The 15866-nt window shown below is 32.9% G+C and overlaps 3 protein-coding genes across 3 annotated transcripts; 2 read left to right on the forward strand and 1 right to left on the reverse strand.

Moving 5' to 3' along the window:
- Nucleotides 1-2708: 2708 nt before the first annotated feature.
- Nucleotides 2709-4035, forward strand: LOC110031035 (pathogenesis-related protein 1-like). Its single transcript, XM_020734067.1, has 2 exons — nucleotides 2709-2993; nucleotides 3590-4035. The coding sequence occupies exons 1-2, from the start codon at nucleotides 2810-2812 to the stop codon at nucleotides 3889-3891; spliced, it is 486 nt and encodes a 161-aa protein (XP_020589726.1). The 5' UTR covers nucleotides 2709-2809; the 3' UTR covers nucleotides 3892-4035.
- A 5315-nt stretch (nucleotides 4036-9350) lies between these two features.
- LOC110031021 (pathogenesis-related protein 1-like) lies at nucleotides 9351-10119 on the forward strand. Its single transcript, XM_020734050.1, has 2 exons — nucleotides 9351-9564; nucleotides 9715-10119. Exons 1-2 carry the CDS (start codon nucleotides 9381-9383, stop codon nucleotides 10014-10016), a joined length of 486 nt encoding a protein of 161 aa, XP_020589709.1. The 5' UTR covers nucleotides 9351-9380; the 3' UTR covers nucleotides 10017-10119.
- Nucleotides 10120-13872: 3753 nt separating this feature from the next.
- LOC110030974 (pathogenesis-related protein 1-like) lies at nucleotides 13873-14680 on the reverse strand. The gene is made up of 2 exons (XM_020733978.1): nucleotides 14445-14680; nucleotides 13873-14329 (listed from the first exon to the last, which is right to left on the reverse strand). The coding sequence occupies exons 1-2, from the start codon at nucleotides 14623-14625 to the stop codon at nucleotides 14037-14039; spliced, it is 474 nt and encodes a 157-aa protein (XP_020589637.1). The 5' UTR covers nucleotides 14626-14680; the 3' UTR covers nucleotides 13873-14036.
- Between the last annotated feature and the right edge of the window lie 1186 nt (nucleotides 14681-15866).

Below are 15866 nucleotides of genomic sequence, written 5' to 3' on the forward strand. Positions count from 1 at the left end.
GGTAGGTGAGCGGTAGGTGAACGGTAGGTGAGATGTGGTAGGTGAGCGGTACCACATTACAAAAGTGCCCTTTTACTTTAGTTCATTAATTGGAAGTCAAAATAACAGACAACTTGGCCATCACCTAAGGTTTTTAAAATTGGAGTCTAGTCATCTGGAAGACCAACAATTACTGTGGCGGCTGAGCCAGTCGACAGCGGCGACGCGGATGTGCTGGCTTCGGGTTGGGTCGGGTCGAGTTGGAAGCTTGATCGTTGGATCAGACGATGCAGTGGCAGGCTGGCTGGTGATCATGGCAGTGGATCACACCGTTGACCGTATTGCATGCAAAGATGCACAACGAGATTCTGTGCTGTGATCCGGGCTGCTGCCACCTGAATTCGGGTCAGTGCTTTTGAATTGAGCGCGATTGGACAGTGGGCATGGGTAGCTAGTCTGGAGACAGTTTTTTGTGATTTTGGAGCCAATTTGCAACATTTAGGACAGGAAGAGAAGAAAAAAACGAACTTTCTTTCAGGAGTGTCTAAAGTCTCTTGGCCTGCTATTGTGCCCTCTAGAGTTCCCTTGACTTGCTATTGTGACGTTTTTTGCACTTTTATTGTGCACCCCCAAAGTTCCTTTTTCTTTTATGTTGTCACGCAGCCAAAGTTTCTTTGGCTGTTATTGTTCCACTTTCTGTGTTGTTGTCATGCACCCCCAATGTTCTTTTGGCCGGGTGTTGTGCCACTTTCGCATTGCTATTGCGCACCTCTCAGAGATCCATTGACCTCCTGCTGAGCCAAATTGTTCTTGTTATGTATCAAATTTTATGTTTAATATGTAAATCCATAAAAGTTATGTTGTGCATATGTAAACTCTTCAAAAAGAAAAATCAAACTAACTTGGTAAAAACAAGCATTTATTCTAATATGATGCATTCTTATTCTTTCTTCGCCGCCCAACACATTTACTAACACAAGAAGACAGTCATGGCTCTACTTTCCAATTTCCTCCTTTTTTTAATTAGACAACTCTATTACCTATCAATTTATTATTATGACCAAATGTTGTTAAAATTTGAACTTAGTTGTTACGAAATAAATGAAATCTAGTTCAAATATATATAAATAAAAATAAAAAACAAAAAAGAAAAAGAAAAAAAAAATGTAAAAGTAAAAGGAAAAAGAAAGAAGTTTAACATGCAAAAACACATAAAATTTATTAAAAATTTACCTAATTTATGTCTATGTTATGTTACCACCATGAAAGAGCCGATCAGTTCAGTAGGCTAATGCAAGAGTTAGCTGGTCCAAGGGCGGGCCAGGGTTGCCGCCCAAGGGAGAGGCCTCCCACACCCAACTATCTGCTTATATAAATATGTTCTATTTGTTGATTAGGGTTAGTTTTTTTCCTTTGAAATTTTATGTTCAACTTGTTGTTGGTTGTTATTTTCCCATCTAGGAGTGTATTGAAATAAGAGAATGTGCTCAGGGTGTAACTCGTTCGAGTAGTGATCTTTTCCAAGGATTTGTGGGGTTGTTTGGCTGTAACTTGCTCCTACAAGGATATTTATATTTCTTTTACTTACTCGTCCTTGTCTGCCCGTTGCCCACAAATGGACGTGTCAACCTTCTCTCTTTTTCTCCGCCGGCAGCCGCTGCCCCCACTTTCCTATTGTCACAATTCATTCATCATCACCAAACCATCCCTCATCATTGACTGTTGTTGTCAATCCCATCCTATCTCACCTGTTATTACTGGATCCAATTCCACATCTCTAGCTGCCCTCACAACCTGGCCTCCAATCCAACAAGGCTTGTCGCAACCCTCCTCAATTCAACTAGTTACTGTTGCAACCCCTCCATCTTATCCTACTGCTACTGTCACCCCCTCTAACCTCTTATGTTGCTGTCTTGCCGACCAGATAGCCATCCTATCTATTTTCCAGTCTGGTGTTCACCCCTTTTGCTTTCATCTCATAGGGTCGTTTGGGTGTTTTGTGTTGTTTTATTCTTATTTTGAAGAATCTTTATTGTAATATTTGGAAATTCAACAATAATATTTACATTTATATTGTGATTTAGGTTAATTCCAGTACTAGTGGGTTATTTTTTATTTCAATTTTGTAATTTTATTTTGCTTCATTTATGTTTTCATTTGAAAGTGAACTTGTTTGGCATATTTGATTATTATATTATTGTTATTAAAGACACTCAAAATGCCTAAAAATTATTTTATTTATTTTTAAAAAGATTTTAATTTGTTAATTGAAAAAAAAAGTAAAAAATTATATTAAACAAATGAGTTTTTCTTAAAACAAAAGGTAAATAAAACAAAAACAAACAAACAAACAAATTAAAAAAAAACTTGATCACAAACATCTCCTAAGCAAGTATTTGGTAGCATACTATTTATGAGATTTAGCCATGAATTTAACTTCAATCCCGCCAAACATAAGAAAAACAAAAACTGAATCCATTGATCCATTGAATCAAAATTTCTTGCATTCTATCTATCTTACAACGTAAATCCTGATTTATTAAATCCATACAAGAGGTCGTTCGTCTCTATTACCTTTCACAAGGTTAGATAAATCCACTTATGAGACAGATTTGATAAATCTTACTTAACATAAATCCAAATCGCAGCAAAACACAGCCTAAATTTTTGTCCTTAGAAGATAAATAAAACTTGGCAACTTAACAACTTCTACATCAAACCTCACCCTCACATCTATAAAAAGGCCATTCCCACATGAAACTAAGCCAAAACCAACTGACAAAAAAAAGCTTTAATTTTTCTCCTCCACAGTTTCTTCTGAAGAACAATAATGGTTTCAGGTTCCTTCACCCGCGAGCTTGTGTTGACCGTTGCCCTCGATAGAGCATGGAAAGCAGCCGTTGTTGATTCCCATAATTTGGTTCCAAAGCTAGTGCCTGATTTTGTTTCAAGTGTTGAGCTTTCTGAAGCAGATTGCAGAGTTGGTACTTTGAAGATTGTTAATTTCGGTGAAGGTATTCTGCCATATACAATTCTATAATATTGCTGAATTCTCTCCCTCCATCTCTTATATATGTATATATGTCTATTTTTTTGCATTCAAACAATAAAGATAAAGCTATTATATCAACTGTTCTTGGGAGTGCTGGTTTTGTTGGTTGGGTATAACCAACGGAAGTGCAATTTCATAAATGTTTACTTCATGAGACTAAAGTGTTATATATGCAAATATACAAATTTTGATGTCAGATATGTAAATATATAAGAATTGTGTGGTATGTATGTGTGCTTCCTTTGATTTGTCCTCTGATGTTGAATCTAATGATCATTTTAATATTCTAAAAAAACTAGTTTTAAGCATGGTTGTTCTTCAGAAACTCTTTTCAGCATGATCAATTTATTAGCAGGTTTATATTTTACTAGTTTTGCAGATGGATGTGTTCAGTGATATATAAATAATTTATGACAAGAGCTGGAAATCATTGTTCTTTTTAATCTTAGAATGTTGATGTTTACTTGTTTTATTTTCTTTATTATTTACTTTTGCTTGTTTCATCAACAATTAATTATTAACAGACTAAACCTTTGTAAATTCTGTGTATCATTGCAGCTATGAAAGAATTCCGCTTTATTAAGGAGAGAGTTGAGGCACTAGATACTGAGGAGCACATAATAAAGCACTCTATCATTGAAGGAGGGCTTATTGGCCTAAGGTTGAAATGTTACTCAATCGAGATAAGATATGAAGTGGTAAACAACTCTGAAACTTTGGCAAATGTCACATTAGAGTATGACACTATAGATAATACTCTTCTCAGTGCCGAAGAGCAAGAAGGAAGCATAAAAGGGATCTTTTTGATGCTTAAGGCTATTGAAGGATATCTGACTGAAAACCCAACTTCTTATGCCTAAATAATATGCTGTTGTGCTTGTCTGAGGGTTGCTGTGCTAATAAGTGAAAGTTTGTTCTTCAAATTATTAGAGGAGAATGTGTTTCTTGTTTCTTCCCCTCCTTGGTTTGTCTTCAAGTGTTTGCTTATGAATAAAAAATCGAAGTTTGTGGGTTTCCTCTCTTATTTTTGCATTGTTGTTGGATAAATATATATGGATTAATTAAATTTATATCAGTTGAAGAAATTTCTTATCATTTTATAAACTTTTTGATTCTAGTTGGTCTTAAGGAATTAAAAGAAATAAAAATAAAATAAAATGAATAAGCTAGAGAGATTGAATTTGTGAGTTTTTAATGTTGGACACAATTATGAGTACCATCAAAGCTAGATAAAAATTGCCAATAGAACTAACATAACTTTGAGATTTTGATACACATGACCGCTTTATTTCAATGGCTCAATAACTTGGTCTAGCCAAACTAAGTAAGAGTTGACAAGCCAATAATGACTATACTAAGTTGAAAAGGCATGAAGCTTAATTCAGAAATAAGGGTGGCCCCTTGGTAGCCAAACTTCAAGTGAATACATACTTTTATTTAAAGTTGATATATCTTCAACCTATGTTGATTCATCCATGTGAACTCAAATTAACCTCAAAACAACTAAAGACTAGGTAGATTCGTCCTTCTATGACGAGTTGTTATATTTTTAGTGTTATCAAGTACAAAATTAAAATTTTACTAAATATTTTGGAAAAGAATTTATCTTCATTTGCTAATATTGGTAGCTACTAACTCAATTAGTTTACATTTATTTTTCAAACATAGTGACTAAGAGACTCTAATGGCGACCATATTGTGAAGGTTCAGTCATGAAGGGTGATGGTGTTGAGCAAAACCGGGAGCGAGAAGTTTCAAGGGTTTTGAGGGAGGGTTTGGACAGAGACGGCGAGGGTTTTGGGCAAGGGTATCAGAGAGAATAAGAGAGGTGCGAAGAGGAAATAAGTTTAGAGGTGTGGATTTAGAATTTTAAAGCATTTGCGTCTACTTACAGTCGACTTTTACTTCTGCAAATTAGCCACGATCAAGAAACGTGGAAGATGTGTTAATTATTGCGGACTTAGCATCTTATTTTGGGTCTGATGTTTTTCGACGCTTTCAAGTGAAGTTCTTGCGTCGATTTATTTAATGCCAAGTAGACACTAAGTCCCCCGCAACTCCTTAATTGGCTTCGTCGTACATTTCTATAATGCCTTTTGCATTGCTTTATTGGAGGCAAATCAGACGCAAAATCCGCCGTAAATATTAAAAGCTATGTTCTGTTGCTTTACAGCAAAAAAACGGACAAAAATTGGCATCAGAAAAATCAAACATAAATGTCCGATGCTATGTTCAACATCTCCTATAGTGAACTCTGACTCATAATAAATCCTTCATACAAAATCATAAGCCTCACCAACAAGTGTTATTAGAGGCAAAGGCTCTACTTGCCATACAAGTAAGAAGATATACCTATTAAACTGCATTTGAATAAGCTTATTTCTCTTATTTAAGATTTGAGCAACATCAATGTGATTGTTATTGTTAATGATAAAAAATCAAAATTTTCATATATAAGATGGAAATAATTCACTTTTATTAAAAATTGTGATCCTTAAACATGTGGAGATGACAAAGTAGTTGGAGCTTTATTTTATATTAGAGAGAGATCCAATGAATGAGAGTTCATTTCTAACCGCAATAGGAGAAAACTCAAAATGAATGTATACACATAAGTGTGAGAAACATCTCTTAAACAGACCCAATAAGGAAAGATGATATATAAAAGACTCGAGTATCAAAAGTACACGTAAAAGTTGTATAAATGATGACATGTTGGTTGTCAGCTCTAATTACGTAGATTATATTCAATTTGTTCATGCATGAGAGTGAGATCTGTTAGAGCGTTCCCACCCCACCTAGCCGGCCTTTTTTGTGAGGTTTTAGAGCTAAATGAAGAAGAAGAGAGCCACACATTTATTGAACAAATATGTTATCGAGAATGTTTATGTTAGAAAACTTTAATATAACATAAATCAATCTTATGCATGAAAATATAAAATATTTTTTGTTTATAGTCTTAAGAAGAAAACATAGGGATACACTATGGTGCATAGGAGAAGAGAAAGTAGAGCATGTTAATGTAGTACTTTAAAATTTATTTGTTTTAGAATGATAATGAGGTTTGAATAAAAAAATGATAAAAAAATGATAAAAAAATAATTGCAAGAAAAATATAATATGGCATGTTCAAGTTGTTATTATTATTACTACTTTTTTTTTTCGCAAAAGAATGGTCGAAGGCTATTATGCAAGCCCTCAGCCAACCTCATGTGCCTAACTATTTGAGAACCGCCCTCACTATCGACAAACTGTTCAGAGAGGGATTTGAACACTTGAACTCAGGGGACTTACAACCTTCAAAGAGGCTACACTACTAACAAACCACGACTGATATTATTTATTACTACTACTTTACTTGGTGTTTTGTGCAATTTTAAATTATATTCTTAGAAAATGCTTCAATAAATTGGCTAAATTTCTCATGTTATCATGCATCTATAACAATTAAGTCTCATAAATTTAATGAATTAGTATATGTTGGAAATTGTAAAAGGATTATATGAATCGCTTGAGTTATTTTTTAATGTGAATTGAACTGAGTTGATATATAATGTTATATATGATATCAGTGCAAAACAAATATTACAGATTAACAACATATATATCCAATGCCTAAATTACCATATATATATATATATATATATATATATATATATGTACACACACACAAATAGATATATATTCATTCATACATACATACATACATACATACATATATATATATATGTATGTATGTATATATATATACATACATATATATATATATGTATGAATGTATGTATGTATATATTCACATACATATATATATATATGTATGTATACATACATACATTCATACATATATATATATATGTATGTATATATATATACTGTGAAAAATACAATTGTATTAAAAGAAAAAAATGAGGACAAAGCTTGATTGAATATATATCTATTTGTGTGTGTGTATGTATGTATGAATGAATATATATCTATCTGTGTGTGTGTGTGCCGTGTATCCTGACCTGTTGGTTGACATCCACGGTATAAGAATCCTTAGGTCTGGGGTTCAAATCCCTTCTGGCACAGTTGGCCTTAAAAAAGTCGTACTCGAATTGTTAGACACATTGGGTGTGGCTAGAGGCTCCTATAATTACCTTTGACCATTTCTTTTAAAATAATAATAATAACAATATATATATATATATATATGAATGTAAGAATTTGAAGTTTAGGCTGGATATGTAAATATATAAAGAATTGAGTGATATATGTGTATATCCTCCTCATTATTATAATTATTATTATTATTGATTTTTTAACATTTTGTTTGGCCGCAACTCTGCATGGCAAATGACAATAGGACAGCATATTAATATTGAGGACATTAGGAAAAGGAATAAGATATTAAATTTTTCAAATTTGAAGCTGAAAATTGATGTAAAATATTATAATTTTAGGAGAAAAATTATGTATGAATTTGTTTTTTGCATGTGTTTTTCCACTAAATTGTCATGATTTGGTCGGGTAAATCTAAATGCTTGACAAGGAGATTTCGTGGTTACTTATGCATTCAATTTAAAATAAGTGGCATTTACAGATATACCAGACATTTTTTACTAATTACATATCTGACATCTAAACATTAATTCGTGATATGTACGTAGGGCTGTCAAAATGACTCGTTGTTCGCGAACAACTCGTCTGCGGCTCGTTAAGAAGCTCGTGTTTGACTCGTTAAATTCGTTCGAAAAGTTAACGAGCCGAAAACGAAAAAAGATGAGGGCGTGTTCGTCCAAACACTACTCATCAAGTTTATATATATATATATATAGTAAGTAGTATTTTAAAAAAAAAATAATTGACTAGAAGACTACAAAGATTTATAATCAATTAAAATATTGATTAAGAAAATAGAATAAAAATTATTAAATTAGATTCAAATGATGTTTTAATATAAATAATAATTTTTAAATCTTGCTCAAATCTTTATTGTCTTATGACTACATGCTTAGGGCTGTTAAAATGACTATTTGTTCGTGAACAACTCGTGTTCGACTCGTTAAACTAACGAGGCGAACACAAACACACTTTTTGAGCTCGAAATATAAACGAGCCAAACACGAGCTGAGCATGGCTCGCTACTGTTCGGCTCGTTTACTCCCCTATATGTACGTGCATAACATTTTGTCAAAAAAATCACTATTACTATTCCTTTAAAAGTGAAACATATTTTAATGCGTAAATTTATGACACCGAAAGATTACAAATGTAAATATTAAATTTTATGGGTTAGATGTATAAATACGTTAAAGTTAAGTGGTGAAAATGAAAAATCAGACTATTGGCTATGAGTATTTGACTTAGGCTTAGTAAAATCAGATGATTATTATAATATAATGCATTCTTATTCACTCTTCTACAATGCCTAATACATTTTCTAACACATGGCTTTACTTTACAATTTCCACAATTTTAATTAGACAACTCCATTACCTACCAATTTATTATTAATTTAATTTTATTTTTTATTTTTATCTTTTATTTTCAAAATTATGTTTGTTTTTTTTTGTAAAATAAATTGAAAATGTTTTTCTTAAATCACTTAAAAAATAGTTTTTTAGATATTTTGAGAGCTTTTATCTTAATCAAATATATTATGTTAAAAGTAAAAAATAAATATAAAAAAATAAAAATAAAATGATCTCAAATGACGCCTAAATGAAAATGTGTCACATTTGTCTTTTTATTTTCTATTTTTTAATTTTTATTAAAACATATTAAATAAAATATTTTTAAAAACAAAAGAAAAAATAAAAACAATATTAAAAAATATTAAAAAAATCCAAATATCTCCTAAATTTATGTTCATAAAAGAAAAAATAAGATTCACAACTTAACACTAAGCCCGTTTGGGACAGTTTATAAGTGCGGCGGCCTTTTCAAAAACGCCGTAGAACGGTTTGGTTTGCTCGTTTTTGAAAGCGTTGTTTGCCGCGTTTAAATTTTTTACACTAAACGCAAGCCGCAGATCGACCCCCGAGGTCGACCTGCGGGCCGCCGAGGTCGACCTGCGGGCCGCGTTTCAGGATAAACAACTTATCCAAACGCACAAGCTGCCCCAAACGCACCCTAGGTTTGAGACTCTAACTTAACTTCTAATTTAAATCTCACTCACACGAGGAAATATTTTATCCGAACAATGTCATCTCCACAGCTTCATGGTGCGCTTCACACCGTCGTCCAAATGTTCGTCAGTAACATTTTTTCCACCTCACACGTTCATAAATAGGCCATCTCCTTTGAAGCAAAAAAAAAAAAAAAACTCTTGCTCTTCTTCTTCATTCAGACTTTTATCTGAAGAACAATGGTTGCAGGTTCCATCACCGGCGAGCATTTGTTCCCCGTTTCGATCGATAGAGCATGGAAAGCAATTGCTTGTGAGGGCTATAATTTGGTCCCAAAGCTATTGCCTGATTTCATTTCAAGTATTGAGCTCACTGAAGGAGATGGAGGACTTGGTACTTTGCTGAAGCTTAATTTCACAGAAGGTAAACTAAACTCTTATATATCCTTACAATAATAAATGACATAACTGCAAGTCTCGGTTAATATAACCATTATTCTCCTTCATTAACTTCAGCATATTGATGTTTACTTGGATTATTTTCTTATAACTCAAATTCTGTAATTCATTTCAGCTGTGGAAAAGTTTAGAATTACCGAAGAGAAGATTGAGGTATTTGATCCTGAAAAGCATGTAATAAAGTACACTATCTTTGAAGGAGGGTATATTGGCTTAAAGTTGAAGTCTTATTCACTTGAGGCAAAGTTTGAAGAGGTAAACAGCTCTGAAGCTTTGGTGAAGCTCAACTTGGAGTATGACACCATAGAGAACACTCCTCTTAGCGCCGAGGAAGAAGAGGAGATCATGAAAGACTACGTTTTGATGTTAAAGGCAGTTGAAGGATATCTAATTGAAAATCCAACTTCTTATGCCTAAATAATATGATTTCATGTGGGAGTGATGTTATTTTGTGTTTGCTTTTGTTTGCTGTTGTGCTAATAAGAACAAGTTACTTGTTCCTTCAAAATGATGGAGCGACTTTATTGTGTCATTTCAAGAGAGGAGAACTTGTTTCACGTGTTCTCTACTCTTTTGTTTATCTTTAAATGTTTGATGATGAATAAATATTGAAGTTCTCGATTGTTTTCTCCATTATTTTATTTTATTTTTGGATAAATATAAATTGAATATGAAGGATTGATCTTAATTTTCTAATATTGGTAGCTAGCAACTCAAGTCATTCACTTTTAATTTTTAAACATGGTATGGTGACTACCAAACTCAAGTTTCATTAAACTAAAATTTAAGTGTGCCATGTTTATGCTTTGATATATTTGCATTAAGTTGAAGAATCCCATAGTAAGAACAAATAAAAAGAGAAGAAGAGAAAGTAAGACGAAAGGGAGTCATATGAGATATGAAAATTTATGTCAAGTACAAAGCTGAAAACACTCTCAATAAAGGACTTACTCCAGGTCTAGGTCGGGGAAGCCTTTAACATCCTAATTGTGCTAGACAACCACCAAAGTATAAAAACTTATGTTGAGTCGGTCAGGTTGAAAAAGAACGGTGACATCTCCTCGAGTCATGCAATATGATGCAATTATCTGAACCTAATCATAGAGGCCTTATTTTGTATGATGGGGTCTGTATCCATGCATACCAATTGTTTTAAAACTGGCTCGAAAGCCATGCATTAAGGTAAAGTACATATTTTAAGAGTCTTGAATAATTCATGAATATTTTAACCTTAAATCTTAGTTAATCTTAATATTATATTATTATTAAGATTTTGTAGAAAGTTAAAATTTTAAGGTCCTTAATGAGCCTCTGTAATTCACATTATAAAGTGCAGTAAAGAAAAATAACAGTAAAGAAGAACAGTAAAATGTGTAGTAAAAAGGTAAAATACTGTAAATATAAAATAAATCTATGTACCTGACAGGTCTGCTACTCCTAAAAATGCGGTCAATGTCGCAGGTAAAAGTAAACAAGTATAAACATGTGGCCTATGAAAACTCAAAGAAAATCGTGGGAAATGTACGAGAAATCAAGGAAAAATCTTCCGAAGGACTCCGTAGGCAACCATCGGTCATCCAAGTGTATAAAGTCTGACATTCAACTAGAAATTTCCAACAAGAAAATCTTAGGAGGGTAACAATATAGGTAATTGACAAGTGAACAATCAGATTATGTCATTCAAAGTTCATATTTTGTCATGCATAAAGGCCTCATGCATATAAGCAAAATGAATTTCTATTTAGTAATAAAAAAAAATTGTAAGTAATGTATCTGTTCTTATCATTGTATTTTATGAATTTAATTATTTATGAGTCGATTACACTATCGGGCTAGGACTACCAACAGCCTAAGAAAGCAAGGTTCTTCATAAGTCTAGTGTCGGTGAATAATATTGTCATCCTACAATCTCACCAGGTCCCTGGGTCGGGTCTCGATGTCGTAAGGTGCAATATTATTCCGCTCTATCACTGGATGCCTTTGTCATCACGACCCTTAAAACCCAAAACCGCCCAACTTACGACCTTACTTGATGTTTCATATATAGCCATAATTATATATGTGCGCTTATGTTTCGGACATAAACACCTAATCAAACCAAGAAGCAAGAAAAGGAAAAAAAGAAAAAAAGGAGGTGAGAGAGAAAATGTACCAATACATGTGAAATAACAAAGAAATGAAGGGTGGATCGACTCTCAAAAAAACATCTAAAACAATTTCAAACATTCAGCGATATGAATTTGAAAGGCTCATTTGAAACTTCCAATATTCCAATATTACAAGGATACAACACTTAAGCCCCTCCCCAAAACCCATATAACGCACCGATAATTCTCATGTAAAGGTTATAGAGAGAGAGGGAGAGAGAAGGTCCACGACAATAAAGAAAATTTAATGGCTCTCGGGTAAGGGTAACAGTTGCAAGTAATAAGTAAGGGGCGACAAGGAGAGCATAATAAAATCCCCATATTACTCCTCAAAGCATTCCAAAATGGGATCCAACATAAACATTTAAATACCTCTTTTAAAAATCAGTAAAATAAAGAGCAAGGAAGGACCAAAACATTTCCCCCAAGCCCACAACCCAAACAAGCTGCAAACGGTCCAAAAACTGCAGCATATTAGTAGCAGAGCCAACCTCAAAACTTCAAAAAACCGTAACCCAAGAAAACACATTTTATATCTTCTAAAATAATATGTTTTCATGGGGGAGTGAATCTTATTTTGTGCTTGTTTTTGTTTGTTGTTGTGCTAATAAGAACAAGTTTGTTGTTCCTTTGAAATGATAGAATGAGTTTATTGTGTCATTTCAAGAGAGCAAAATATGTTTCGTGTGTTTTTTTCGCTTTTGTTTGTTTTCAAATGTTTGCTGATGAATAAAAGTTGAAGTTCTCATTTATTTTCTCCATTATTTTATTTTATTTTTGGATAAATATAAATTGAATATGAAGCATTGATCTTAATTTTCTAATATTTGTAGCCAGCAACTCAAGTCATTCCTTTTAATTTTTAAACATGGTCTGGTGACTACCAAACTCAAGCTTCATTAAATTGAAATTCAAGTGTGCCATGTTTATGCATTGATATATTTGCATTAAGTTGAATAATCCCATAGTAAGAACAAATAAAAAGAGAAGAAGAGAAAGTAAGACGAAAGGGGGGTCATATGAGATATGAAAATTTATGTCAAGTTTTGGGCTTTATCACAAAAATTTTTTCACAACATATAAAACTATATATAAGTGTTTTATTATATATTTATTATAATTTTAATTACACAAAATAGCCCATAAAAATCTAAATTTCATTCAACATAAATATATGTGTTGATAAAAGGCCATTACATTTCACAATGTATTACCTAATTATTTTTTTATTAATATAATTAAGGATGATGTAAATGATAAATTAATTAAAAAATTATAAAAATTAAACTCACATAAAATCTTAATAATATTCTACCCAATTCAAATATAAATTATTTTCTTTGGCATATGAAGACTAATTATTTAAATTTTTAAAAATAATAAACATCAATACATTTTGAAAATAAATTTAAAAATCTCTAATAAATTTAGAATACTATAAAAACATTAATAAGGTTACTTTTGGCAAAAGAATAAATTCATTTTTGAATTTTCATCTTCTTTTAGGCTTTGCTCAATTTTAATTAAATAATTTATTATTAATATATTTAGACACACTCACTATACAACTTAACATTGGAACTTTGCTTTGCATCTTTTAATAAATTGAGTTCATTTTTTAAAGGTTATCATAAAGACAAAGGCCCTCTAAAATAATTCAATGGAGCATATAAGAAATTTTATAGTCACTTTTTTATATTCAACTTCAGTTAATTAACATAATTAAAATGTCTTACCATTAAAACATTAGTTTTAAGTCATGCATTAGTCAAATAAGCTCAAGAGATCCATAAGTCCAAATTTGAATAAGTAATAGTTTTCTTCTTTATTAAGTGACATAGAAATCATTCAAAATTTCCATGAGATATTTAGCATAGAGCAAGCTAATATTATTAAATTATATGGATCACTAAGCAAATAAATTTGACTCGATGTATTGGATTGCAACCACTCAATTAGGAAAAATTATTATGTATGGTAAACCGCACGTCCGGACAATGATGATGATCCAACCCCATCACCGTGCATTACGCGTGTTCGAAACATGGGACGTAATAATTTCTCCTCAAATAGTCTTTTATAATAATATTTTATCAATGAGGTTATCATTCAATTCAATAATCAATATATTTTATTAAAATTTATTTGTAGCAAGCGTAAACCACAACATAGAGCAATTCAAATACAAAAGCATGCTCATAAAAGCTCTCCTTAGAAGACAAACCGAGCTTTTTTATTACCACACAACAATTACAAACACACTCTCACTGATCAGCAAAATATCAGATTTTTAAGCGTAAGATCCAGGGTTTGCTGCAAGGTATGCCTCCACTGCCTTGACACTGTTGATGAAGCCTTCCTTGGCCTTCTTAATATCCTCTGCAACATCAACTCCGGCGATGGCCTTATATGTTGCCGTCACCTTAACAATGGATCCATGTCCCTTTTTCTCCACCTTGATATGTGAAGTTGCAGACTCTATTTTGATGCCCAAATGTCCTCCCTCCACAACAGAGAGCTTCAGCTCCAGTTTTTCATGATCGATGAATTCAAGACGCTCCTTCACAAAACTGAAGGGTGCCCCTGCGAAAAGAAATTAAAAAAAAAACAAAAGCTGATTAGCCATGAAACAGATGAAGTACTGCATATGTGTATAATAGAGAGAGCTTAAGCAAAAGGAAGAGATGGAGGATTGTACCAGGGGTGAAGTTGATCTGCCTGATGCTCCCCGGACTACCATCTCCAGAAATTAATGTAACACCAGAGATAACTTCAGGGATGAGCTTAGGACCGAGATTATGCCAGTCAATGAATGTGGCCTTAAAGATGGCAGCTGCTGGAGCTTTGGTCTCCACCTCTACTGACCAGCTTGAACTCATCGTTCTAACTTAGTTCTTTTTTTTCCCCCCTCTGGTTTGCTTCAGATGGCTTAACTCTTTGTGCTTTTGGAGTGCTGTATGGGTGAGCTTTTATACTCTTTTATTACTTTTTTAATGGCAAGGTGAATGGTAATTATGCTTGTCAGGATTTGATATTTTTCTTCAATGGCAGGCAGCGTGATTGAATGATATTAATGGTGGAAAAGTGGAGGCTGCGTTGTGGAAGATGGTCTAAAGTTCTCACCTAACTTCGTTATGTTGTGATGGAAGTAGAGAACAGTGTTGTTAATATACAGTGTATGAATGTGAAAACTTGGAACTTTTGATCATTGAAACAGAGGGCGGCATTGTATAAATACTTTGTGGTTGAACTTGATTTTAATTTTATTTGTTATGTTTTTGATTTTTTGTGCTTCTAGATGTGTCTATAATTTCAGACGAGGAATTAATGGTGTAAGACGAAAGTCTAGTCACTGGTCTAAAGTTGTGGGGAGAAAATCTAGAAGACTAGGTACTAGAATTTGACATGGTAGGATTTGGATAAACATATTTGGATAGAAAATATTTCCTTCCTATTTGTTTATGGATAATTAAGCTATTTAGTTGTAAATCATATATGCAATTAGGGCGGTTAACGATTCGATTTCGAACTGAGCTGACTCTTATATTTGATTTTGTTTATGTGGGTGTCGGCACTATTTTTGGTGTGGAGTTTGCCCGTAAGAAGCTGTCGGTCATCGAAATTGAAATCCCGTTGCCCGCTTCGGAAGGACGTTAAAAAAATTTAATTTTGAAAAAGATGAAGTCAAACTGACCCCATAATTTTCATAGTTTAAATGAAAGAGCGTTTTACCTCAAACCCTGTATCTATCCCAAAGGATGAATACAAGAATTGAGGGTGAGGCTCGATCAAATAAACTAGAGAAAGTCATGACATCCGTTTGATCTGCGGAACCAATATATTGGCCGACAAATTCTCCTATTTAATATAAGGAATTAAATAGGGTTTATATTATGCTGGGTTCGGAAAAAGCTTCCTATAAGGGCAAGCCCTTATAGTTAATTACATCTTAGATAACTGAAGTTACCTAAGAATACTCTCGATAGAAATCAAGGAAAAATTATCTTCAAGGAATTCAAATGGTAAGGACATCTCAAAGATATCGAACTAAGAAGTGTGAAGGGGGATTGGTTCAAATTTGGAACATTTTATTTTGGAGTCCAAAGGAGGAAACACTAGA

Source organism: Phalaenopsis equestris, unplaced genomic scaffold (assembly GCF_001263595.1).
Source record: "Phalaenopsis equestris unplaced genomic scaffold, ASM126359v1 Scaffold000761, whole genome shotgun sequence".
NCBI lineage: Eukaryota > Viridiplantae > Streptophyta > Magnoliopsida > Asparagales > Orchidaceae > Phalaenopsis > Phalaenopsis equestris.

Coding starts and splice junctions, on each gene's coding strand:
- LOC110030974 (XM_020733978.1), bottom strand. CDS start 14,625: ATGAGTTCAAGCTGGTCAGTAGAGGTGGAGACCAAAGCTCCAGCAGCT. Junction 14,330..14,444: donor GCAGATCAACTTCACCCCTG/GTACAATCCTCC, acceptor TTCTTTTCGCAG/GGGCACCCTTCAGTTTTGTG.
- LOC110031035 (XM_020734067.1), top strand. CDS start 2,810: ATGGTTTCAGGTTCCTTCACCCGCGAGCTTGTGTTGACCGTTGCCCTC. Junction 2,994..3,589: donor GATTGTTAATTTCGGTGAAG/GTATTCTGCCAT, acceptor GTATCATTGCAG/CTATGAAAGAATTCCGCTTT.
- LOC110031021 (XM_020734050.1), top strand. CDS start 9,381: ATGGTTGCAGGTTCCATCACCGGCGAGCATTTGTTCCCCGTTTCGATC. Junction 9,565..9,714: donor GAAGCTTAATTTCACAGAAG/GTAAACTAAACT, acceptor AATTCATTTCAG/CTGTGGAAAAGTTTAGAATT.